At 43.3% G+C, this 26,657-nt stretch overlaps 1 protein-coding gene across 1 annotated transcript; it reads right to left on the bottom strand.

Moving 5' to 3' along the window:
- Window positions 1-2,123: 2,123 nt before the first annotated feature.
- LOC143275860 (tubulin beta chain-like) lies at window positions 2,124-22,805 on the bottom strand. Its single transcript, XM_076580154.1, has 8 exons — window positions 22,646-22,805; window positions 17,394-17,502; window positions 11,868-12,095; window positions 11,134-11,261; window positions 8,670-8,850; window positions 7,137-7,408; window positions 5,412-5,612; window positions 2,124-3,366 (listed from the first exon to the last, which is right to left on the bottom strand). The coding sequence occupies exons 1-8, from the start codon at window positions 22,700-22,702 to the stop codon at window positions 3,199-3,201; spliced, it is 1,344 nt and encodes a 447-aa protein (XP_076436269.1). The 5' UTR covers window positions 22,703-22,805; the 3' UTR covers window positions 2,124-3,198.
- Between the last annotated feature and the right edge of the window lie 3,852 nt (window positions 22,806-26,657).

Raw genomic sequence — 26,657 nt, 5'->3', positions numbered from 1 at the left:
ATGAAAGGTGAATGATTTGAATCAATTTGATTTTTTTTTAAACACACACAGAAAAACGATGCAGCACTAGTTGACTCACTTGTGTAAACAAAGCGATCTTTGTTTTAACCCGGTGTTCGGTTGTCTCTGTGTGTGTGTGTGTGTGTCTGTGTGTCCGTGGTAAAATCTAACATTGCCATTTTCTCTGCAAATACTTTGTCAGTTGACACCAAATTTGTTATAAAAATAGAAAAAATTCAGTTCTTTCCAGTCATCTTGTTTAAAACAATATTGCACCTCTGGGATGGGCACAAAAAAATGTAAAAAGCCAAATTATATGCAAACTGAATTTACTGTTATTTTTTTATTCTCTAAACTTGGCACTTTGATCTGATATTCTGACACAACAACAAGAGCAGTCATTTTTATCATTTTTTGTTCAAACAGGAACTTCTTTTGCTAAGCATGGAAGTTATATTAATTTGGATGTCTTTGGTGCAGATAGTAAAAAAAGGAAATTCATCTGTAATTAATGCTAGGGGGCTTACTTTGCTTTAAACTGATCTTTCTCATCTTAAACATTACATTTTGAAATTATACTCAATACATAAAAAGCTTGAGTGTTTTACTCTCGTGTACAGGGCTTTCACTATGTTTATTCGCCCAAGTGGTCTTTTTCGGAAAATACTAAAATCAATACGACCAGTGGACTTTATAGATCTATTGGCTGAGCCCTGAAGGTCATGGGCAAAAATCAATTGCGTACACATATTCAAAGCGCGTGCTCATATTCTTCGCGAACGCGAACGACGCCATTTTGTTTCAAGTTGTTGACCTGCCCGTTCAATCCTATATTCAATCGACAATACACGATAACATGTGTTGGAAAGTTGTAGAAGGAGACCGTTAAATATTTATTCAGAGAAAGATTTGGGAACGCCTCATCACTTACTGGATTATGTCACAAACTGCCATAAAAATATCCATAGATTCAGTCGGAAATCACAGTTTAAAATAATAAATAATGAGAGTTAATACCCTTGAATTGATAAAATGCAAAAATTTCCAGTCTTGACTTTTCTCAAAATGAAGTCCTTTTCACTTCATATGACGTTTAGACGTACTTGTTCTTGGCTCTACATGTTATTAGTTTAACAAAATACTCAATTTTCATATCAACTTTAAAACTATAAAACTAGAATGAACATAAAAGAGAAATTGAATCGACCGTGTCAACCGGGTGTAACTAAGTTGTACATCTGTCTAGATCCACAGAAAACGGCTTAATGTTGCAGCGTGATTGCGGCGATAGCCACGTCTCCTTTACCGCGGATTTAAAAAGAAATTTTGATTGCCCTTAAAGATTTTTTGAATGCCCAAGATAGACCAGAATGATACGATTTAAACAACGTTCTCACTGCGACTACCGCAATCGATTTATCGCCCTTTAAAAAAGCATGTTTATATATTATATTTTTGAACGTCAGTTAAGAAGCCACGATAGTGCAATGGATAAGACAGTTTCTTCTCATCCGAACACGCGGGGTTCGAATCTGCCGTTAGGACTTTTTTTTTTTTTAACCCGAAGCTTTATAATAACAAATACAGAACACATTTTAACGATTATATTTTTTTTAAAGTGTATCACAAGTGAGTCATAAAGGCCTTGCCTCTCTCGTTTTTAATGTTAAAATGAGTTTGACGGCCCTCCCACTTCTTCACCTCTCCCTCTCTACAGCAAGTCTCTCGAGTGACCTCACTCACAAAAAACCACGTTGGTGGGATTGGGATTCGGTATGCATGACTGGTGTGTAGTGACACATTCTGAAGAAAATCACCAGCCGTTCTGGCTTTGACCTTCATTCACTTTTACAGGGGAAATGACAGTTTTCACCTCTGAGTTTGAATTTTGGGAACTGTGTGGCTGTGACAGAATTGAACATTGGTTGACTTGGATTCATTGTGAATGGCACAGCGAAAAGTGACAGGAATCGCTCTGTGTATTCACATAGCGATACTATATGTATATTCGTCTCCTCACATGGAGATGTTTTCATTAAAACATAGCCTCTGTCTCTCTCAATACACATCAACAAAACACCTCAACGTCCCTTAAATCAAACACACACACAAATGTCAAGAAGTATGCTGAACAAAAGTATGATTTATTGATCTGCTTTGAAAAACACAAAATACTGAATAGCAAAAGACTTCAACACTCTGATTTAAATCACCATCAGAGAAAATAATACTCTGGGAAACTTTTGAGAATACTGCCAGTATAGTCTATTCCCCAAATGCTTCTGTTATGCAACAAGAATGAACAAATAAATTATTCACGTAAGTGGTTTTCTTCCAAATTTAGGAACAGAGAAAATCATTTCCATACTGAAATGATAAGTTTATGTTGGAATAAAATGTAAGGGACTGTGCTTTAAAACTTAAGGCTATGTTTTATTGCTGATATATGTATTCTAAAAATGTGTCATCATATTTTCTAACAATTCCGTATTGCAGAAATCGTGGTGGACTCTTTAAAAAAGAAAAAAAAAGAGAGAAAAAAAAGAAAGACCTCTTATATTTATTTTGCGCTCTTTCGATGGAAAAAATTATCAGTCAGCACAATTTTGTTTTCTGGTATGTCCCTCTCTTCAGGGATGGGAATGGGGAGGGGAAGGTATGGCAGGTGTGGGTGGTGGGGAATGGGGTAAATCTCCAAATTTTCAGCTGCAAAGCACTTCGTCCTTTATCAATACTGTAATCAAGTTCACAGCTGGAATACAGGCAATCAATTTTCTTTATTCTTATGAACTTCTGCATCAGGTGTTGACAATTTCACATTCCAGGATAACTCTGAACACTCATCAAGCTGTTTTCATGCACATTTACTTCTTTGTTACTTATTCATTTGTCATTTTATTTCTACAAATGCAAAGCTTTCAGAACAGTAATAATTAATTTCCATAAGCATCATTCTCCAGAAAGGATAATTGTTTGAAAACATTGTTTGTTCATCAGTTAACAGGCCACCTAACTAGCTCTGGTCTCTGGCGTGCAGCTCGTCACTTCTTTCTGCTAACATCGTTTACCCGTTACAACATTTTCTGTTGCCTGTGCTTGTATCAGGCTGATGCGTGTATGTTGGATGTGGGAGGAAAGGCAGCATGAAGGGAGGATAGAGGGGTGATGGGGGTGGCTTCAAGGTGGCAGCTTTGTCAGTTATGCAGCCTCCTGTTCGTCTCCCTCCTCCTCATCAAACTCGCCCTCCTCCTCAGCAGTGGCGTCCTGGTACTGCTGGTATTCAGACACCAGGTCATTCATGTTGGACTCGGCCTCCGTGAACTCCATCTCGTCCATGCCTTCCCCAGTGTACCAGTGCAGGAAAGCCTGGCAGGAATACATCAACTCAATGAAAGCGGGTGTCCTCAACATTACAATAATAGTCATTTTCTATTCCTTTTATACTTCTTTCCTGTATTGTTCTTCTCTTTTTTAATTTTTCCTTCATGAGCTACTTCACTCATTTTCCAATACATGAGGACTAGAGTTCTCTCTCTCTCTCTCTGTCTCTCTCTCCCCCTCTTCAGCCCACTTGTGACAACAATTTTATTGCACTGTTATCATGTGTCCACTAGAAAAGTGCAGCTTCACCCATTATTGTGATGTGTTTGTCTCAGTATAATTGTGTTTTGTTATTTGCAGTACTCTGAGCTTTTGAAGCACAGAGGGAAAGATACCACAGAAGCACTAACAATGCTGTCAGAAGATCTGGACAGAAAAGAAGTGGCCAACAGAATGGACCCAATCGCTGGTAATTCCTCTACCCAAGAAGGGCAACCTCAAGCAATGTCAAAACTACAGAACTATAAGTCTGATTAGCCACCCAGGCAAAGTCATGCTCCGCATCATCCTCAACCGATTGAAATCCAAGGCTGAGGAGCTGCTATCAGAAGAACAAGCGGGCTTTAGAAAAGGGCGGAGCACTGTCGAACAAATATTCAACTGTCAAGTCCTCATTGAAAAACATCTACAACACCAAAAGGACATCTTTCACTTCATCGACTTCAAGAAGGCATTCGATCGGGTGTGGTACAGCAGCCTCTGGCAAGTACTGAGAGGCTTCAACATTGATGAAGGGCTCATTCAAGTCATCCAGGCCCTCTACGAACATTCCAGCAGTGCAGTGCTCCTAAACAATCAACAAGGACAGTTCTTTCGGACCACAGTCGGAGTCAGGCAAGGGTGCCTATTATCCCCAATATTTTTCAACACCTTTCTGGAGAGAATCATGCAAGAGGCCCTCGAAGACCACCACACTTCCATCACCATTGGCGGCAGGCCAGTCTGCAATCTTCGATTCGCAGACGACATCGACCTCATGGGGGGCACTAACACCGAGCTCCAGGATCTAACAAACAGACGTACTACAAGAGCAAGTGCTTACGGCATGGAGGTCAGCACAGAAAAGTCAAAGGTCATGGTCAACAGCACAACTAACACCAGTGCCAACATAACCATGAATGGTGACCCCTTGGAAGAAGTGACCAGCTCCAAGTACCTGGGAGCAACCCTGTCCAAAGATGGCACCTGCACAGCAGAAATCCGAAATAGGATTAATTCTGCAACAGCAGCGATGGCCAGACTGAACAGGGTATGGAAGAGCAACATCAGATGCCACACAAAATTCCTGCTCTACACGTCACTAGTGGTCTCCATCCTCTTATATGGATGTGAGACATGGACACTGATGGCAGAAACAGAAAGAAGAATCCAAGCATTCGAAACCAAGTGCTTGAGGAGACTACTACACATCTCTTACAAGGAGCACAAGACCAATGACTATGTGCGGAACCTGGTCAGCAACCTTGTTGGGCCCCAAGAACCACTGCTGGCGACTGCCAAACGACGGAAGATGGCATGGTTTGGTCACGTCGTACGACATAACATGACAGCTGCCAACAGAACGGCGTGGCGAGCTACGACATCTTCCTCATGTCCCCCCAACGACCCCAGCGGTCGAGGGAATGAGGTATGAGGTATGAGGTATTACATCCATTCCATACAAGGTATGTGGCAACAGCACATTCATTCATGCCCCCTCAATCTCTTTTTCTGTCCCTTCTTCCCACCGTCCCCTCCCCTCTTCTTCTCTTGTCCCTTCCCAACTCACCAACATTATTCTTCTTATATATATATATATATATATATATATATCAACCATCATGCATGTTTATGCATTTATCATTAGTATTGTTAGTGTAGACGCTATTTAGGGTGGGGACAGGATGTAAAAGTCCTTATCTAATATCTTCAATCTATTTATCTGTTATCCTCAAAAATAAAGAACTCTCTCTCTCTCTCTCTCTCTCTCTCTCTCTCTCTCTCTCTCTCTCTCTCTCTCTCTCTTCCACACTCCTGACTGCTGACCCTACCTTACGGCGGAACATAGCGGTGAACTGCTCCGAGATGCGCTTGAACAGTTCCTGGATGGCGGTGGAGTTACCCACGAAGGTGGCGGACATCTTGAGGCCGCGGGGAGGGATGTCGCACACAGCCGTCTTGACGTTGTTGGGGATCCACTCCACGAAGTAGCTGCTGTTCTTGTTCTGCACGTTCAGCATCTGTTCGTCCACCTGGTAGGGCACAGATGGCATTGGTACATCACTCCCCACAAGTTCGCGGGCTGCAACCTCCACGTTTGCTCGTATACACGAGTAGGACTTCACGTGTATGACTGTTTCTACCCCACTATGTAGCCAAACTCCAATATCCCAGGGTTGTGAAAGCTGGGTATGTTGTTCTTTCCATAACCCGCCGCCGAATGCTAACATGGATTACAGGATCTCTCACAAGCATATCTGATTTTCTATATGTGTACTTGAAACGGGTAAGGGCACAAGCAGATCTGCACATCTGCTGATCTGAGAGATAGGAAAGTCTTCACCCTTGAATGACCAGGTGCGCTGAAACTGGGGATAGAACTGATGAAACTTGGGCGAGAATCCAGCGTCCTAATTATTTGGCTACTGCACCCGTCCATTTTTCTTTAATGTTATCGATACATAAATTCGTTTATGTTATTGATACATAGCCGTTTATTCATGTTATCGATATATAACATTTTATGTAATCAATCGATACAAGACTTCTTTATATGTTCTCGATATTTGACTTTTTGAGTTTTCAAAACATCACCTCTTAAAATGTTATCTACGCATCACTTCTTTTTATGTTATCGATAGGCAAGTTTGTACTGTGCCTTTCAAGCAGACATACTTTTTATATTCAACATTTAATCCTTTTATGTCTATTTTGCAGATACCAATCAAGTGGAGTGATGGCCTAGAGGTAACGCGTCCGCTAAGGAAGCGAGAGAATCTGAGCGCGTTGGTTCAAATAACGGCTCAGCCGTCGATATTTTCTCCCCCTCCAATAGACCTTGAGTGATCGTCTGGACGCTAGTCATTCGGATGAGACAATAAGCCGTGGTCCCGTGTGCAGCATGCACTTAGCGTACGTAAAAGAACCCACGGCAACAGAAGGGTTGTTCCTGGCAAAATTCTGTAGAAAAATCCACTTCGATAGGAAAAACAAATAAAACTGCATGCAAGAAAATATGCAAAAAAAAAAGGGTGGCGCTGTAGTGTAGCGACGCGCTCTCCCTGGGGAGAGCAGCCCGAATTTCACACAGAGAAATCTGTTGTGATAAAAAGAAATACAAATACAAATACAACAAAAATGGTATGGTCATGCTGCTGACAACAACAGGCAAATCTCTCTTGCAGTTTTTGTTGGATGTGGGTCTGTGTGAATGCTGGATATTTTGGCTTCTGTAGTTTGACGAACTCATATATGAATTACAGGATCTTTGACTTAAGTCCCAGTGTTTGACATAACAGAAATTCTGATGACGTTGCTATCAAGAATAAATGTCCATTAACGTTTTCCAACGGCTAATCATATTTCTATTTCTGGTATTTTCATGTTATTTATTTTTGTACCATATGCCTTCTCTATGTCTCTATCATGCTCGCATGCATACATATATCACACTTGCCTCAAATAACACAGATCTGTGTTTGTCACCTTTTTGGTCACTTGCTGTATCCTCATCATGAATGAACATCCCACCCCTAAAGCAACCATGCAGGACGTACCTCCTTCATGGACATGCGGCCACGGAACATGGCGGCCACAGTCAGATAACGGCCATGACGGGGGTCACAGGCGGCCATCATGTTCTTGGCGTCGAACATCTGCTGGGTCAGCTCGGGCACGGTCAGGGCGCGGTACTGCTGGGAGCCGCGGGAGGTGAGGGGAGCGAAGCCAGGCATGAAGAAGTGGAGGCGGGGGAAGGGCACCATGTTGACGGCCAATTTACGCAGGTCGGCGTTCAGCTGGCCAGGGAACCGCAGGCAGGTGGTCACGCCTTCGGTATCATCGTGACAATAAAAATCGTCTTCATTACCATCATCATCATCACAACATTGACAATTCCAACAATAATGATGTTTGTAGTAGTTTATAGTAGCAGATTTTGAGTGCTGCTTGGATGCTAATGGTAGACTTTCATATGAAATTTAAAAAGAAAAGGGAATATCGTGTGTAGCAAGCAATTAGTCGAGTTAAGTGATCTCTCATCTCATCTCATCTATCCCTTGACCCGTGGGTGGGTCGTTGGGGCACCATGGATGACTGCCTGGTCAGCTCGCGCCACCTGCCTCGGTCCTCAGCGGCCCTTTGAGTTGTGGCAAATGGCAGGCCCGTCCACTCTTTGATGTTGTCCTCCCACCGCTTTCTCTGTCTGCCTCTCTTCCTCCTTCCTTGTACGGTACCCTGCAGGATGGTCTTGGCTAGGCCGTCTGATCGTGTGACGTGTCCATACAAGCGGAGCTTGCGTTCCTTCTCTGTGGTTAGCAGGTCTTTGAATGGGCCAATGGCGTTTTGGACTCTTCTTTTCACTTCCTCATTTGTGATGTGGTCTTTGTATGTAATGTTCAGGATCTTGCGGAAGCATCTCATTTCCAGGGCCTGGATTCTTCTCTGGAGTTCTGCAGAGGGGGTCCAGGATTCGCAAGCGTATAGAAATATTGAGAAGATGAGGGAGCGCATTAGTCTGATTTTGGACGAGAGGGAGATCTTTTTGTCCTTCCATATAGTCTTCAATCGACTCAGTGCGGCACAAAAAAAAAAAACACAGGAAAATATCATTGACAAACCCAGTTCTGTGAGACCAATTGTTAATAAGAAAGCAATGAGGCAATCCAAGCAGACAGGATAGTGCGTGCATGTGTGAGTATGCACAAGTTTTTATATTGATATGCACTTGTATGTATCCTAATTTCTACTGTATCTGTGTTTGTGTATGATTTTCGGTTTATGTTCGTATCTTGTTATCTTGTTATGTACTATCCCCTCCCCCCCCCCCCCCCCACACACACAATATTCCTTGTGATCCCGGTTCACTTGGTAATAAAGACATATTCTATTCTATTCTATTCTATTCATTGTTGTGAAACCTGTGCTAAGAAATGGATACAACACTAGAATATATCTCTTGGTGGGATCAACTTTGAATAATTCTTAATAAACCTTGCACTAGAATAAAAGTGCGTTGTGGGGGTATGGTGTGACTGCAAGGTGAGAGCAAAACAGGGAGGGATGGGAAAGGGAGTGTGGTGAGGTCTGACCTGACATGGTGGCGGACACCAGGTGGTTAAGGTCGCCATAGGTGGGCGTGGTCAGCTTGAGGGTGCGGAAACAGATGTCGTACAGAGCCTCGTTGTCGATGCAGTACGTCTCATCCGTATTCTCCACCAGCTGGTGCACGGACAGGGTGGCGTTGTAGGGCTCCACCACTGTGTCCGACACCTGAAGCATCCACAAAGAGTCTGTCAGGAACTGCAGGTGTTAAATTGTACTGTATTGTGTTGTGTTGACCGTTCTGTATTACTTTTTGTCACAACAGATTACTCTGCGTGAAATTCAGGCTGTTCTCCACGGGAAAGTGCGTCGCCGCATAGCAGCGCCACCTCCTATTTTCTGCGTGCAAGTGTATTCGTTTCTCTATTAGAGTGGATTTCTTTGTAGAATTTTGCCAAAGTTACCTTTTTCTTGTTGTGGGTTCTTTTTACGTGCGCTAAGTGGATGCTGAGCATTGGACCTCGGTTTATCATCTCTTCATTCCAGTGACAAATATTCGGTCCAAAACTAAAGGTCTAGTGGAACGACAGAAAATTCTGGGGAGTGTAGGGGTCGATCCCGTATCCTCAGATTCTCTTGCTTCCTAGAAGAATGTGATATCACTTGGTCACCACTCCGCTTATCAGTTATTCACTTTATCCATTCACTTTGAAATAACTTGCCGTCCGCATAATCGTTGTCAAAATCAGATCGCTGCAATGACTTCTTTCAGTTACCATCATAAACCTTCCGGCTCAGGGAAGAAAGGCCTCAGCCTTAATATGCCTCACAACACACCAAGAAGTTAAAAGTGAAGAGTTTCAAACTATGCTTCATTTAGTGCGATACATTTCCTCATCATCCAGTCCTTTGCAGAAATGATGACAAGCTGGTCTTCTGGATATTTATTCGCCAGACACAGAATACAACCATGAATTAACAGGGATCAAGATATGAAGGACAGAAAGGTCAAAGATAACAAAGTTAAAGACAATGCAAGTGCCGATGCTTGAAAGAATCTGTTGAGCTTGTGACGTGCTGACGCTAACTGATGTTCGGCCCTAATCTCGTGCTTGAACCAATATGTCGAGAAAGCCCTGGCTTTCTGCACAACTTGCAGGGTCCGAACTGCTGTGCATGGGTTTACAGCACAACGTTGTGGGCAGTGAACAATACATACCCTGTAGAACTTACCTGTAGTGTGAATAGTGGTCCACGACGCCCTTACTCTATCTAAAGACCTTCTCGAGTGTGTGTGTGTGTGTGTGTGTGTGTGTGTGTGTGTGTGTGTGTGTGCGTGCGTGCGTGCGTGCGTGCGTGCGTGCGTGCGTGCGTGTGTGTGTGTGTGTGTGTGTGTGTGTGTGTGTGTGTGTGTGTGTGTGGTGTGAGAGAGAAACGAAACGAAACTAAAGTTTATTCAATAAGGCCATGGCCCCATTTGAAGGGGTGATTACATATTTTGTAAGAACAGATTTGCATAAGAATATAATCTTACAACGTGTATGCTCAAAGCTCTGTTCTCTTTAACCAATCATGAAACTCCGTCGTTTTAATGATTTATAGATAAATATGGCAAGATTCGAAAAAACGTTATCATTTGTAGAAGACAGAAGTAATACTAACCGAAACTTACTTGGTCTGCTATAATATCTCAACGGAATATATATTTATCTCAAATCATCTAATACAGGACAACATAATACGAAATGGACTTCATCTTCTTTTGCAGATCTACATAACGGACATACCATATCGTTTACAGTGCTGGGCTTGTGTCTTTTACTGTGTACGTTGATATCAGATACACCAAAACGAAACCTTGTTAAAGCACATCTGATGACTCGGTTAATATTTTTTGCTAAATATGGTTCTGTGAAATGATTCCTTTTAAACAATCTGAACAAAGAAAATCTTTCACTATTTTGTACATGGTTGTTCCATCCCTGCCATCTACAGTCAACCATACGCTGTTTAAAGCAAACAAGAAAATCATGAACACATCCAACCCCTTGATTAAGCCATACAAATGCAAAACCATTACTACATAAACATTTTCGAATGCTAGTCACCTATGTTACCCTTCCCCTGGCATCCAAATCAAATAACACTTTATAAGCTTGAGCATAATCTGCATTCATTCATTTGAACCAGTTTTAACCAATACCTAATACATTTTACATACGAATTAATATAAATCGGATACCTACCTTCTCTCGCTGTTAGTGGTTTTTACGGAAGTCAGAGACCGGTACCGACTCTGAAAGTTTGCCAGGGATTAGTTGCAGTACCATGCCTGCAGTACCTCTCGCTTTCCGGGCAAGATGTGGATCCTTTGTGGCCATATTCATCTGTTTTATGTTCCGTAGAGCTATGAAGAAAGTTCTTTCACGATTTCCGACATTGAAGTGAAAGAGAGAGAGAAAGAGAGAGAGAGAGTGAAGGGAGATATAGAGAGAGGCATCAGCACTTCACCTTGGGGGAAGGCACGACAGAAAAGGTGTTCATGATCCTGTCGGGGTACTCCTCACGGATCTTGGAGATGAGCAGTGTACCCATGCCAGACCCAGTGCCTCCACCCAGAGAGTGAGTCAGCTGGAAACCTGGACACACACACACACACGCACATACGCGCGCGCGCACACACACACACACACACACACGCGCGCACATTAAATGGAATTCGTTTCAAATTCACGTTTTCATTGAATAGGTTACCGTTTATTTTCAACATCGTCTCTGCTGGAAAGGCCTGGACAGAAAGTGTAGCGAAAGAACTGTACAAGATGGTATTTTCTTTGTATCTATGGCAAGTTACCTGGTTTCACGTTCACTGATCTGATTTCTACCCACGTTCTTTTCAAGTTGTTACACACTGCAATCATTTCTTTCTTCTGTTCAGTCATTTCTCCCCGCCTCATTCACGGAACCAGTCTTGCAGTCATCGCCTGTTTAATCAGTACACGCATTTCCCAGACAACACGTTTCACATTAAATCAGCCAAAACATGTGTTCCCCATCAAACCAGACAACACACGTGTTCCCCAATAAAACAGACATGTGTTCCCATTAAAGAGACAAGTTCTCCATTTAAACAGGAAGCAGATGTGCTGCCCTGTACAAGAGACATCACACGTGTTCCCCGTTAGAACAGAACACATGTGTTCCTCATTGAAACAGACAACGCATGTGCTGTGGTACACACTAACCTTGCAGACAGTCACAGCTCTCCGCTTCTTTACGGACGACATCCAAGACGGAATCAACCAGCTCGGCGCCCTCTGTGTAGTGACCCTTAGCCCAGTTGTTGCCCGCCCCGGACTGGCCAAAGACAAAGTTGTCGGGGCGGAAGATCTGACCAAAGGGGCCTGACCGCACAGAGTCCATGGTGCCGGGCTCCAGGTCCACCAGCACTGCACGGGGCACGTACTTCCCGCCTGGAGTCAGTCATGGACAGTGAGAAATACAGTACTTCCCACATAGAATCAGTCATGGACAGAAATACAGTACTTCCCACACGGAGTCAGTCATGGACAGTGAGAAATACAGTACTTGCCACATGGTGTCAGTCATGGGCAGTGAGAAATACAGTACTTCCCACACTGAGTCAATCATGAACAAAAATACAGTACTTCCCACATGGAGTCTGTCATGGACAGTGAGAAATACAATACTTACCACACTGAGTCAGTCATTGACAGAAATACAGTACTTCTCACATGGAGACAGTCATGGACAGTGAGAAATACAGTACTTCCCACATGGAGTCAGTCATGGACAGAAATACAGTACTTCCCACATGGAGACAGTCATGGACAGTGAGAAATACAGTACTTCCCACATGGAGTCAGTCATGGACATTGAGAAATACTGTACTTCCAACACGGATTCAGTCATGGACATTGAGAAATACTGTACTTCCAACACGGATTCAGTCATGGACATTGAGAAATACTGTACTTCCAACACGGATTCAGTCATGGACATTGAGAAATACTGTACTTCCAACACGGATTCAGTCATGGACATTGAGAAATACTGTACTTCCAACACGGATTCAGTCATGGACATTGAGAAATGCAGTACTTCCCACATGGAGTCAGTCATGGACATTGAGAAATACAGTACTTCCCACATGGAGTTAGTCAATGCCAGAAATACAGCACTTCCCACATGGAGTCAGTCATGGACAGTGAGAAATACAGCACTTCCCACATGGATTCAGTCATGGACAGTGAGAAATACAGCACTTCCCACATGGAGTCAGTCATGGACAGTGAGAAATACAGTACTTCCCACATGGTGTCAGTCAATGCCAGAAATACAGCACTTCCCACATGGAGTCAATTATCGAGAGAACTATAGTACTTCCCGCCTGGAATCATTCATGGACAGAAATACAGTACTTCCCACATGGAGTCAGTCATGGACAGAAATACAGTACTTCCCACATGGAGTCAGTCACGGACAATGAGAAATACAGTACTTCCCACATGGAGTCAGTCATGGACAGTGATAAATACAGTACTTCCCGCCTGGAGTTAGCCATGGACAGTGAGAAATTCATTACTTCCCGCCTGGAGTTAGTCATGGACAGTGGGAAATACAGTACTTCCCACGTGAAGTCAGTCATGGACAGAAATACAGTACCCTGTAGTCAGTCATGGACAGTGAGAAATCATCATTATTATTATCATTTAATCACTATTGATACCGATGTGGTGCCTATCTTTGGTCAGAGACCCAACTCTTAGTGCTTTATTAACGCGGAGTCAACAGGCTGTCTTCTTGGGTAGACTGAACGAACCGAGGGATGTCTCCAGGCAATACATCAGTAAGTACACTGTTAAACAGTACCAGTAGTAAAGGATATTGATAACCAGACAGAAGGTAATACATACAGACAGACAGACAGACAGAATAATTGAAACTGAAACTGTTATCGGTGTCTATTTTTCATTGTTTTGTCTGCTTAGATTTGACTGCAAAAAGAACTGCAAGACAATATGATACATTGAAAACAACATCCATATCAATGAAAATGACCACATTCGTCGTAAAAACAGTACATTGTGTTCACCCCACTGGCAGAACACTGAACACTGAAATGTTTAATGTCATTAGCTGTAGAGCTCTAGTAACATAGTAGGTACAAAATGGTGCAAAAACAGATAAAACAGAACAGAAAGGAAAAACATAAGTGAAGCAGAATAAACTACTATGGAATAAGTGACACTTTAGTACTTTGTCATTAACTTAAAAAGTCCATGTGGCAGGGAGGTACTGTGCCTTTTTTTTCCCAATCGTTCGTCTCCAAGGTTTGTAAAGTACACAGGAAACAAAGCACATATAATCCACATAATAATTATCTAAGCATGTGACATCGACACACATCATGTCAATACAAACACATCATAAAAAACTGACCATCCAAATGTTACCCTTCCTTTTTGTCTATGCTTTTTTCCCACTCATAGAACCCATACTAAGTTTTTAATTGATTATTGAGTATTTGGACCTATGGTAGACGTTTTACACATATTTACTGCCTCGGATATATATTTTGCTAGTGAGAGTATCATATCTTCATTTTCCGTCATCAGTATACCAAACAAAACAATCACACACACACACACACACACACACACACACACACACACACACACACACACACACACACACGGGGAGGGAGGGTGGGAGACAGAGAGAGAGAGCACAAACTTCCTTAAACCCCAAATTTCCATCAATCGTTTCTGCAGTCATGTTTCTGCCTTTATCCCTGACGAAACTGGGCTGTTGTAGGCTGCCTACGTCCTCGCATGTGGGCAGCGTGTAGGTTTGCACGTGCACACACACTGTTACCAGTGTCAGCTGGACTGCTTATGATGTGACCAACTATCAAAGTCGTAACGCGTTCGCCCAAGGAGCGAGAGATTCGGCGTGGAATCGAATCCCACACTCGCCAGAATTCCCCACCACCCCTCAACTGGATGAACTGCTAACTGCTAGTGGAGTGATGGCCTAGAGGTAACGCGTCCGCCTAGGAAGCGAGAGAACCTGAGCGCGCTGGTTCGAATCTCGGCTCAGCCACCGATATTTTCTCTCCCTCCACGAGACCCTGAGTGGTGGTCTGGACGCTAATCATTCGGATGGGACGATAAACCGAGGTCCTGTGTGCAGCATGCACTTAGCGCACGTAAAGGAGCCCACGGCAACAAAAGGGTTGTTCCTGGCAAAATTCTGTAGAAAAATCCACTGCGATAGGAAAAAGAAATAAAACTGCACGCAGAAAAAAAAGGTGGCGCTGTAGTGTAGCGACGCGCTCTCCCTGGGGACAGCAGCCAGAATTTCACACTGAGAAATCTGTTGTGATAAAAAGAAATACAAATACAAACATGGAGGGAGGCAAGCAGACTGACGTCCTCATAATGGACTTCTCAAAGGCGTTTGACCGGGTCAACCACTCCTAGCTACTCCACAAGCTTCAGCAGTACGGCATCCGGGGTGCCACCAGGTGTCTGTGCTAGGACAGTGCTTGTTCCTAGTCACTGGCAAGGCTCTTTGCGGAGATGGGAAGACTGGGACCACACAGTCGAGTGTCATCCACTTCAAGATGCGTCTTTAGGTGTGTTGCTCTAATTACCTGACCAACACTGCAAGTGTCTGTATCTCTCGGGCCTGGTTAACGCCGGGATATCATTATGACAGGAAGCGTAGAGTACAGCCTTGTCACGCAGTCCCAAACCAAAATGGACCTCCATAGCAACATCGTCATCATCATCGTCATCCTCCTCCTCCTTCATCGTCATCAATATAAACAAAATGGTCTCAAAGTCTGTGGCCTTTCATGCCCTGCTCTCATGGTGACCTCATTTTCGATACCCCTCCACTTCCGTGCTTGGGGTGAGTCCTGTCAATGTCGTCAGTGTCGGCAGATTCACTGGGGGCTGTTGTTTGAGGGACGTGGTGGCGGTCTCCACTCTGGGAGGGACGCTCACTCAGTCTGGCTCCGCGACTTAGCCATTAGTGTCGTTAGTAGGGGGCTTAGTAGGCGGTGTCCTAATTACGTTAAAACAGAACAGGCACCACTGAACACCACCGAAGTGACTCAGCAGCAGTGTAGGGTCTCCTCTGGTGTGTGGCCTCCTGGCGACCTAACATCGATGGTTCCCTGTGGACTGCCGACGCTGGAACTGCGACGGACGAACCCGGGTGTGGCCGTGTATGGGGGAATCTAAATGAGCGGCGTGGGAGTAATGCCACTGAAACGGTGCAGATGATGGGGTAGCAAAAAAAAAAAAAAAAAAAAAAAAAAGGCTCTTTGCGGATGATACAGCAGTATACAGGATGATCTTCAGCGGCAATGATCAGGACCAGCTACAACATGACCTCCAGCGCTAAGCAGACTGGGAGAAGAGCGGGGACATGGCGTTTCATCCTGTGAAGTGCCAAACTCTCCGCGTCACAAGGAGCAGGAACCCCCTCCATCACTCATATGACCTGTATGGCCACACCCTGGACACCGTCTCATCAGTTAAATACCTGGGCATTATGATCCAGAAATAACTGAACTGGGACGACCACATCAACAATATCTGCTGCAAAGCTAATCGAACCCTGGGCTTCCTCAGACGGAACCTGAAGATCAGCTCCCTCAACATCAAAGGAACAGCATATAAAGCCTTTGTACGCCCCTTGCTGGAGTATGGCTCATCCGTCTGGGACCCCTCCACTAAGAAGAACATTGACAGACTGGAAGCCGTACAGCGTCGAGCAGCTCGCTTCGTTCTGGCCAGGTACCGGAAAACCTCAAATGTCAACGAAATGCTAGAGTCGTTGAGTTGGCCCTCTCTGGAGAAGCGATGAAAGACCTCCAGGCTCTTGATGCTATACAAAATTTACACCAATCAAGCCCACTGTCCAAACCTCAAAAGGAAACCCAGCCCACTGCCGCCTTGACAACGCCGAGGACACAACCAACAGTTTTCCATCATCATCACCAGAACACAGTGCAAAGGCTTTTCATTTTTACCTAGGATCATCATAGACTGGAACTGGCCTGCCTCAAGTAGCTGTGGAGGCCAAAACGGTTGACACGTTTGTGTCAAGGGTCTGCAAACAGTAAACAAAACTTCCAGTGCCCCCCACCTCACCCCTACCTCTCCCACCCCGATCACCTATCCCGCTACCTTCTGTCCCTCTTAAACCCCAAGCTCCACTGAACACTGCCACTGCCACCTTCACCTCTACCTCTTCTTCACATCATCAGGGAACACCAACGTTCTACAAAATATTAGTAGCGAACCCCCCACCCCCTTTCTAGGTGCCAGAATAATCCATTTTTATGATTGTGGGCCCTAAACAACGAAGAAGAAGAATGGTGATCTTGACGCTACTCTTCGGGCTGATGATAAACCGAGATCTTATGTGCAGCATGCACGTAGTGCATATAAAAGAACACACGGCAACAGAGAGGTTGACCTTGGCTATTTTCCTGTTGAAAAATCCCCTTCGATAGAAAAACAAACACTTTTGCAGACAGAGGAAACGAGAAATGGCTGGCGCTGCACTGTGGCGTCACGCTCTCCCTGGGCAGAGAACAGCCCGAGTTTCACACACAGAAATCTATTGAAACAAAAAGTCATAGAATGCATTATTGTCCGTGACAGAACCAAGAGCTAACCAACCACCCAGTCCATCCACGTGACTAGCGATGCAACCAGTGTGTTCCTTACCTGTGGCCTCATTGTAATAGACGTTAATTCTCTCCAGCTGAAGGTCGGAGTCACCGTGGTAGGTGCCGGTGGGGTCAATACCGTGCTCGTCACTAATCACCTCCCAGAACTGTTGACACATCACGACATGTGTCAGTACAACGTGTGTGTGTGTGTGTGTGCGTGTGTGCGTGCGTGCGTGCGTGCGTGTGTGAGTGTGTGCGTGTGTGTGCGTGCGCTCGCGCGTGCATGTGTGTACTGCATGCGTGCGTGTATGTGCAAAAGAAATGGAAGGAAAATACACCCACACAGCATCAACAGTGAGAAACAGAAGCAGAGACAGACACCAACATAAGTTCTAAACCATTGTGGCAGTCACGGGTTGTTCCATTTGCACCTGCATCACATCGTACACAAACAGCACATGCAATTCTAGAGAATATCAATGCCGTTATGTAGTACTTTTCGCACAGAATGCCGACAAATGAACTGTTGGATAAATCGTCCAGTGTCTGTTCAGTTGCAGTGATCGCTTCGCTTGCTGGACTGGGATGAGGCAGGTTTCAGTTTCAGTTTCAGTTTCAGTAGCTCAAGGAGGCGTCACTGCGTTCGGACAAATCCATATACGCTACACCACATCTGCCAAGCAGATGCCTGACCAGCAGCGTAACCCAACGCGCTTAGTCAGGCCTTGAGAAAAAAAAAGGTGAATAAATGATAGATAAGCGTACACAAATAAATAAATAATAAATAATAACTATAATGTAAAAAAAAAAAAAGGGTAAAAAATGAAGACACACATTCACATATACACCCACACATGCATAACAGATATGCACCGAACATGCAGTTTCACAGATATGAAAGCACAGTCAAATACATATAAACGTACATGAGCTCCAGCACACACACACACATCACACACGTTACCCTGCACCTCCTCTACCCCCCTCCTCCACACACTCATTTCTAGTCTACGTATCACAGCTTCCACGGCACACACACACATACACACACACACACACACACACACACACACACAGATGAACACTTACTTGTACAAGCGCACACACATATGCCCATATCTCCACACACATATGTACAAAGATATATATATATATATATATATATATATATATATATATATATATATATACGTTCCAATATCCTGTTGCTCCCACAGTGTAGGCATGCATACACTCACATACCTCATCCTCTACCCCACCTCCCCCCGCACCCCCACCTCCCCCTCACACACACACACACACACACACACACACACACACACGCACGTGCACAGAACTCTACTGACACTTGTGTACACTTACACTCTCGCGCATGCACAAACGCACTCAAAAATACAGACCCACACATGCACACAAACACACACACATACACACACGCACAGAGGCTGATTGGCCGCAAGAGGGATGGGAAAAGATCTCTGATGCCAAGAAAGTGGCGTCTAGTGTGTTGCTCAGTCTATTGTATTTGGAAAAGCCCACAGAGACTCTGTTCCGTTTTGAAGAAATTTGCGCAATGTTGGTTTGGAAATGATGCCGATATTTGTTTGATTAGCAAAGCATCGTGCTCTACCTTTCATGTTAGACTTACGGCCACTCCCTCTCTCTGCTTTTATTTCTTTGAGGCGATCGATGGTGTGATGGCCTTGTACCTGTTCTTTTTGATATTCTTTGACTTTTCTGAGGATTTCCGATTTTCCTAGATGTAGGCCACTCGTTGGTGTTGCGTTACCAGCAAGTCTGTCAGCTCGCTCATTTCCCTTAACACCTGCATGTCCCGGGCAGTATGACCATGTGAGTTTTTTAATCTGAAAGTTGCGCATTGCCTTATGCCACTCTGGGCTTCCCATTCCGTTTTCATTTTTCTGTATGAGGTTCATCGAGTCGGTTAGAATCATGGCATGTTGGTTTCCGGGCGTATGGATGGACGATAGCCACTGGAGGGCATGTGTCACAGCTTCAACTTCCATCGTTAGGCTGGAGGTTGTGACTTTGTAGGCAGCATTCTCTTCCCTGACTGTTTTTTCCATTTTGTTTCGCAGTGAATCCCCAACCGGATTGGTCTTTGGTGACTGAGCCATCTGTGTATATGATGATGTCCTCTTCTTTACTGTTTTCTTCTATGAGTAGTTTCACTTCCGCATCAGTTTTGCCCTCTGGCCATTCCCGACAATGTCTTCCTAGAGTGGGTGAAATGGCTGTGTTGAATAGATGGTTGAGGTTTTCGGGGGGTTTCTCCCATTCTTTTGTTTCTTTCAGGTCTTGTAGTCGGCATACTAGCTGGATTGTGTCTTCTGCTTGCCCCATCCATGATCTTCCTCGTCCTAGGCGGCTGCCTTTTGGTTCTTTGACTGCGTCATGCAGTGGGTTTTTAGGGTTTTCTAATGCTTTGAAGTAGGTCTTGACCTGTTCTAACTTGTTTCTGGCCTGCACTGAAGGAAGGTCAAGCAGGTATCGCATGGTTTCTGTGGGCGTGTCTTTTGTTGTTCCAAGGATCAGCCTCATAGCTTCATTTTGACTCTTTCTAATTTTAGGAGGTTGCTTTGAGACGGTGTTGTTAGCCCAAGTCCGTAGTCGATCACACTGAGGACGAGTGACTGGTATAGCAGGAAGAGGTGGCGTTGTTCAATACCTTTGGTTGCCATTGCTTTTAAGACTGAAAGGCCCTTTTTGCATTTGAAAACAGTATTTTCCGTATGTTTTCTGAAGGTCAGCATCCTGTCGAAGTGTATTCCTAGGTAGCGTAGGCATTCAGTTTTCTCGATCTGAATCCCATCGAGTGACACAGAAGGTGGTGATTTGCTCGCGGTTCTGTTGTTGAGGGTGCACAGCAACGTTTGGGCTTTCGCTGGATTGATGGAAGATCCTGTGTCTTTGCACCATTGAGCAATATTGTTTAGTTGTTTCTGGACGGCTTTAGTTCTTTCCTGAGCATCTTTCGAAGTTTTGAAGACCAGGCCATCATCCGCAAGAGTAAGCACCCGAGCTATTCCATTGTTGTTTAAGTCTGCAAGACCCTTCGTGTAGACATTGTAGAGGACAGGAGAAAGCGGAGACCCTTGTGGCAGTCCCATGGATAGTTTAGAAGGTGCAGACATCCAATCTCCGAGGCGTAGGACGACGGTTCTTTCCTGAAGCGCTGCTGCTATCCATCTTGTCAGTGTCAAACTTACTCCATACCTTAGTAGCAGCTCCATGAGGTGCGCAAACTGGACCTTATTGGCAGGATGGACAGACAACGTAGGAAGATGGAGTTCAGGACGACAGAAGAGGAGAGGTGTGTGTACGGAGGGAAATGCGAACAAAGATGCAGACAGAATGAGAAGCAGGAAACATAATATCCGGGTCCGGGCGAGACAGACAGACAGAGACAGAGACAGAGAGAGAGAGAGATTCTTTCCTTAAGAAAATGTGGTAGCAACTAACAGACAAAAATATACGTTCATACAAATTCCACTCAGGTGTTTACTGGGGAAATCTAACTATGTAATTTGTATCTGTGTGTACTGTTTTATGTCTAATCTTCAAAGCTTCTGATAAAAATTTTGCCATCAATTTTATCACTTCATGCTATTCTGACTATAACACAATAAACAGATATTTTTGCAATATATTTTTCAATAATTGCTTTTTTCTTAAATCATCGTAAAATTTACAAACATAAAATGAATTTCATCATCAGCTGTGATATTAAACAATGGGCATGGATAATCAATGGGCGTACCGTACTGGCATAAACCATTTTGTTGGCATACATCCAAAAGTTCTTAATCTAAATTGGTCGTTAGATTTTTTTCAGTTTAGAATACACTTTTAAATCAATGGAAACAATTGTACTTATCTTTACTTTCCATGTCTGAATGCCAATTTTTGTTTAAGCATATCAAGAAATCTGGATCTGAATTCTAAAATAAACGTTTACTCATAACCAACATCTTGACACATCCACACAATTGAAAAACCGTTTTCTGACAAAACATTTCTTAGACAAGAATCCCAACTGTCTTTTCCTTCGGAGTTCCTCTATATTTGGATTAACATCATACCGTTCGTATGCCTGTTTACGAAGTCTAGTTTGAGGCAGCTTAACTTGCAGTTTAAACCACTACTTAATACACTTTTCAAAAAATTCACATCAAAGGATATCTCCCGGTTTCATCATATAAATCTTTGAAGCATGTACTGGAACATCTAGAAAACATTCCACTGAGAGAGAGACAGAGAGAGACAGAGAGAGAGAAAGACAGAGATACGGATACGGATACGGATGATTTATTCAATAAGGCCATGGCTCCTTATGAAGGGGGTACAGTGAACAATAATTCACAACAATAACGGCATACTACCAACAATACACGTCAGTAATGTTCAACTACAAGCTGATAATACACAACAAATAATAATTAACTACATAATGCATTGCGTATTTTAAACGCTTTATACAAGTAAACAACAAACTGTTTTATAATGGTTTCGCTTGTCGATGACATCAGCAAAACAAGTCCAAATGAAGTTGGGCGTGTGTAATATTTTTTGTGGAATTAACTGAAATCTAAGGTCTTTCAAAACAGGGCAGCGTAACACAAAGTGAAGTTCAGTTTCTTCAGCACATCTACATAATGGACAAATAAGATCACAAACACTGAACTTACGATAACGAAGGCAATGCATTAAGATGTCGGAAATCCCTAATCTGAATCTTGTCGTGATGTATTTTAAATGCCTATCCATTTTCATTGATAAATAAGTTGGAACAGAATGCATATAATTGAACTGCTTATAAAACCTGAAACGATTGCTTTCTTGAACATGATCTGACCATTCTTGCCATCTACAATCAATGAATCGTGTACGAAACACGCGAAAAAATCCATTTATGTCGCCTACCCCCTGCTGTAACCAAACATAATCAAACCCCAGTTCATTTAACCTAACCCTAACTTTTGACACCCAGTTTACCTTACCCCTAGAGTCTAGATCATATAACATGTTATAAGCTTTTTTCGGTAGCCTTGAATTTTCCATTTGTGTTATTTTTAACCAATAACTAATACATCTTACTGCGGAATTGAGATAGATTGGATACCTATTCGTCTTACCATAGATTAAATCATTTGAGAAAGACAGAGAGAGACACAGAGAGAGAGACAGAGAGAAAAACAAAAGACACATTGTCGAAGGTTGAAGTAAAGGTGAAGGAAAGAGACAAACAACAGCAGAAAAAGAGACACACGTGGAGCGAACTCTCACCTTAGCACCGATCTGGTTGCCGCATTGGCCGGTTTGCATGTGCACGATCTCTCTCATGATGAAAATGTGGGGGGACTGTGGGTGGACTCCCGGGTGAAACACGTCTCTCTCGCTGGCCTGTCGTGCGCTGACTGAGGGCTGTGGCGCTGTGAGACCGCTTGTCTACCTTGTGACACAAACACACAGTTGGCATAGAGACGGGCTTTGGTGTATCTTCAAGGTTTGCGTACTCCGCTGCTGTCATTCTCCCCCCAACCCCGATCAGAGGCAACAGAGAAAGAGGGACAGAAAGAGAGAGAGAGGCAGAGACAGACAGAGACAGATACAGAGACACAGAGAGACAGACAGAGACAGAGACAAAAAGAACAGTGGAGCCACTAGTGCTGGCATGGAGACGATGTTGTTAGTGTTGTTCATGTTCTGAGCATAACTGTTTAGATGGTGAGATGTTTTTCCCCTTCTGAATTAATTGCTGATTTTATTTGAGAGTGAGATACAGAAGCAGATAGACAGACAAGACAGGCGTGCAGCAAATAGGACAGAATTGGAACCATTCACTATCTGTCTGTCTTTCCGTCTTTCTGTCAGTTTGCCTCTCCGTCTGCCTGTCCACACTTGAGGAAATAAGATCACAATTCCCATCAAGTGTTTAGAGCAGAGCTCTGTATTGTTTCAAACATGCACATCGCAGATACAGCCTAAGCTATGCTGTCTCTCTGCCAGTCTGTCAGTCTGGAGACATGTTTGTCTCTCTGTCCATCTGTCTGTGTCTGTTCCTCCCCGTGCCACTGTCTGTCTGTCTCTGCTGTCAACTGACAGCGGACCAACGTGTTTTGACCCCTCCCCTCACCCTCCTCCTCTAACCTGTCCGTCAGTCTTTATTAGCTTCTCTCTCTCTCTCTCTCTCTCTCTCTCTCTCTCTCTATATATATATATATATATATATATATATATATAGTCTGTCCATCTATTTGGTTGGCTGGTTGACTGGCTTTGTGGCTAGCTGGTTGTCTATCCACTCATCCAGCTATCTATCTATTCATCCATCCATCCATCTGCCCGCCCACCCGTTAGTCCGTCAGTTACTAAGTCAGTAAGGTCCTACTTTGTCAGCAAGTCAGTCAGCTAGCTTGGTGAACTGCTAGTCTGCTAGTTCAAACGGTAGGCTGACATGTCGACACAGCTCCACTGAAGCCCGCCAGTTGTTCCCGCCGTAACCCAGGGCAACAGACACAAGGTGGACGATCATGTTGGCGCCCCCACTTGGTCTGACAGTACTTTCTTTCATTCTTCACCCCCCGCCCCTTCCCCCCTTCTTCCTTTCTTTCTTTCTTTTCCCCCTCTTCTTGTCACTTCTTTCTCTCATTCTTTATAATTCTAGTGGTAGGTGTTAAGTAGGCAGCTACCTGAACACTGGCAGACCGTGGCAATGTTCCAGGGCTTGTGCAGGCGCGTGGCGGCGTTAGCTTAGCTGGTGAGCACTCAGGTATCTTGGGTGTCTGTCCCTTGATTATTCACTGGTGTCTTCACACTGCTTGAAATTATTGATTATTCACTGGTGTCTTCACACTCCTTTCTCTTTGTTTTCAGACTTTCTGGTTCTCAGTTAATTAAGAACATTTCACATCATTTCTCTACAAACACTTAATAAAAAAAAAAAAAAAAATTTAAACACAAAAACCCATCTATGTAATTATCTTTAATGAAAGTTGCTGAAAACAGAATAGAAAGATGGTACATGTAATTCTGAAATGAAGAATCAGGAACATCATTATACATGTTTATAGTGAAAAGAATAACAGTGCAATTTCCAGCCCCAGTGTGTATACAGCTGACACTGAGCTGTTTAAACAGCTAAAGTTGTTTATTGGGTCACTGATATTGTTCGTTCTGTCGACAGTTGTTTAATGGATCACATTGTACAACTGCAAGTTGTTCGTTGGGTCATAGTGTACATGTCATATGATATAATTGACAGTTGTTTGGGGGGTCATATTGTACATGTCATATGATATAATTGACAGTTGTTTTGGGGGTCATATTGTACATGTCATATTATATAATTGACAGTTGTTTTTGGGGTCATATTGTACATGTCATATGATATAATTTACAGTTGTTTTGGGGGTCATATTGTACATGTCATATGATGTAATTGACAGTTGTTTTGGGGGTCATATTGTACATGTCATATGATATAATTGACAGTTGTTTTGGGGGTCATATTGGACATGTCATATTATATAATTGACAGTTGTTTTGGGGGTCATATTGTACATGTCATATGATATAATTGACAGTTGTTTTGGGGGTCATATTGTACATGTCATATTATATAATTCACAGTTGTTTTGGGGGTCATATTGTACATGTCATATTATATAATTGACAGTTGTTTTGGGGGTCATATTGTACATGTCATATTATATAATTGACAGTTGTTTGGGGGGTCATATTGTACATGTCATATTATATAATTGACAGTTGTTTTGGGGGTCATATTGTACAACTGGCAATTGTGTATTGGGTCATATTGTACTGCTGACAGTTGTTTGTTTTCGAAAGAGAGACAGACAGACAGACAGGTGATCCAGTGAACCATTTTCCGTGTGTCGAACAGGTCCTAACAGCAGCTGTGCTGTCGCCTCCTGTATCCCTCCCACCCTTACAACAACTACTGCCCGACTCACACACACACACACACTCTCTCTCTCTCTCTCTCTCTCTCTCCCCATGCCCTTCGCTTGCCTTGATAGGACTTCCAACCGCTACTCTATCCCCCCTTTCACTCCTTCCGTCGTCTCCCTACCATACCAATGCAATTATTCTCTTCATTTCTCAGCCACACTTTTTTCATGCTGCGAGAGTTCAAACGCGTTTCATGAATGCTGGCGGCTAAAACGGCTGAATGTTTGTACATTGGCTCCCTGTTTCACCACCCTGGTGTGGAATACAACACTATTTTGTAGTTACGTGTGCAGAGGACACACGCTGATATTGTGTGGACTGCGTAGCAACGTTGCAAGGTAAACATGTTTTGTATTTGGGCCCCCACGGCCCCTCCCCAATACAAAAAAACGCAACTGACAGCACAGTCAGAGACATGGAGACACGACGCAGACACACACACACACACACACACACACACACACACACACATACACGCGCGCGCGCGCGCGCAAAGTGAAAAAATAAAGATCATATGGTTGTTTCGTGGATTTTGAAAAATCCTTTGATAATGATTGGCATAATACCACGTTCCTAAAGTTAAACAGAATGGGCATAACTCGTACATGTTTTGATGTATTTAACGACATGTAACTTTGATTCCAAAATTGAAACCAAATCACACGAAAGTATCAGCACAGAAGTAACTGTACAAAAGTGTGTATACCAAGGTAGTACATAAAGCCCAACTTTATTCGACACTTTTATAAATGACATTGTCAGATATATGGACAAGAGAGGCAAGGCCTTCAAGACTCACTTGTGATACACTTTAAAATTAAAATAAAAAAAAAGAATCTAATCGTTAAAATGTTATCTGTATTTGTTATTGTAAAGCTTCGGGTTAAAAGAAAAAGAAAAAAAAAGTCCTAACGGCAGATTGGAACTCCGCGTGTTTGGGTGAGAAGAAACTGTCTTACCCATTACACCATTTGGCTCCTTAACTGACGTTCAAAAATATAATATTTAAATAATAAAAATTATGCTTTTTTTAAAGGGCGATAAATCAGATTGCGGTATTCGCGGTGAGAACGCTGTTAAAATCATATTATTCTGGTGTATCTTGTTGTTATAAAGCTTCGGGTGAAAAAAAAATGAAAAAAAACCCGGCAGATTCGAACTCCGCGTGTTCGGGTGAGAAGTACTGTCTTACCCAATACACTATCGTGGCTCCTTAACTAACGTTCAAAAATTTATTATTTAAACATGCTTTTTAAAGGGCGATAAATCAGATTGCGGTATTCGCAGTGAGAACGCTGTTTAAATCGTATTTTTCTGGTGTATC

This window comes from Babylonia areolata, chromosome 31 (genome assembly GCF_041734735.1).
Source record: "Babylonia areolata isolate BAREFJ2019XMU chromosome 31, ASM4173473v1, whole genome shotgun sequence".
Lineage (NCBI taxonomy): Eukaryota > Metazoa > Mollusca > Gastropoda > Neogastropoda > Buccinidae > Babylonia > Babylonia areolata.
Note: the sequence above shows the minus strand (reverse complement) of the source record. Positions and strands in the feature narration are given on the sequence as shown.

Bases quoted from the DNA above. Each gene is read 5' to 3' on its own strand.
- LOC143275860 (XM_076580154.1), bottom strand. From the start codon at position 22,702: ATGAGAGAGATCGTGCACATGCAAACCGGCCAATGCGGCAACCAGATC. The intron at 17,503-22,645 runs GTGAGAGTTCGC...ATGTGTCAACAG, and splicing joins GCAACCAGATCGGTGCTAAG to TTCTGGGAGGTGATTAGTGA. The intron at 8,851-11,133 runs GTGAAGTGCTGA...TGGATGCTTCAG, and splicing joins CTGTCGTGCCTTCCCCCAAG to GTGTCGGACACAGTGGTGGA.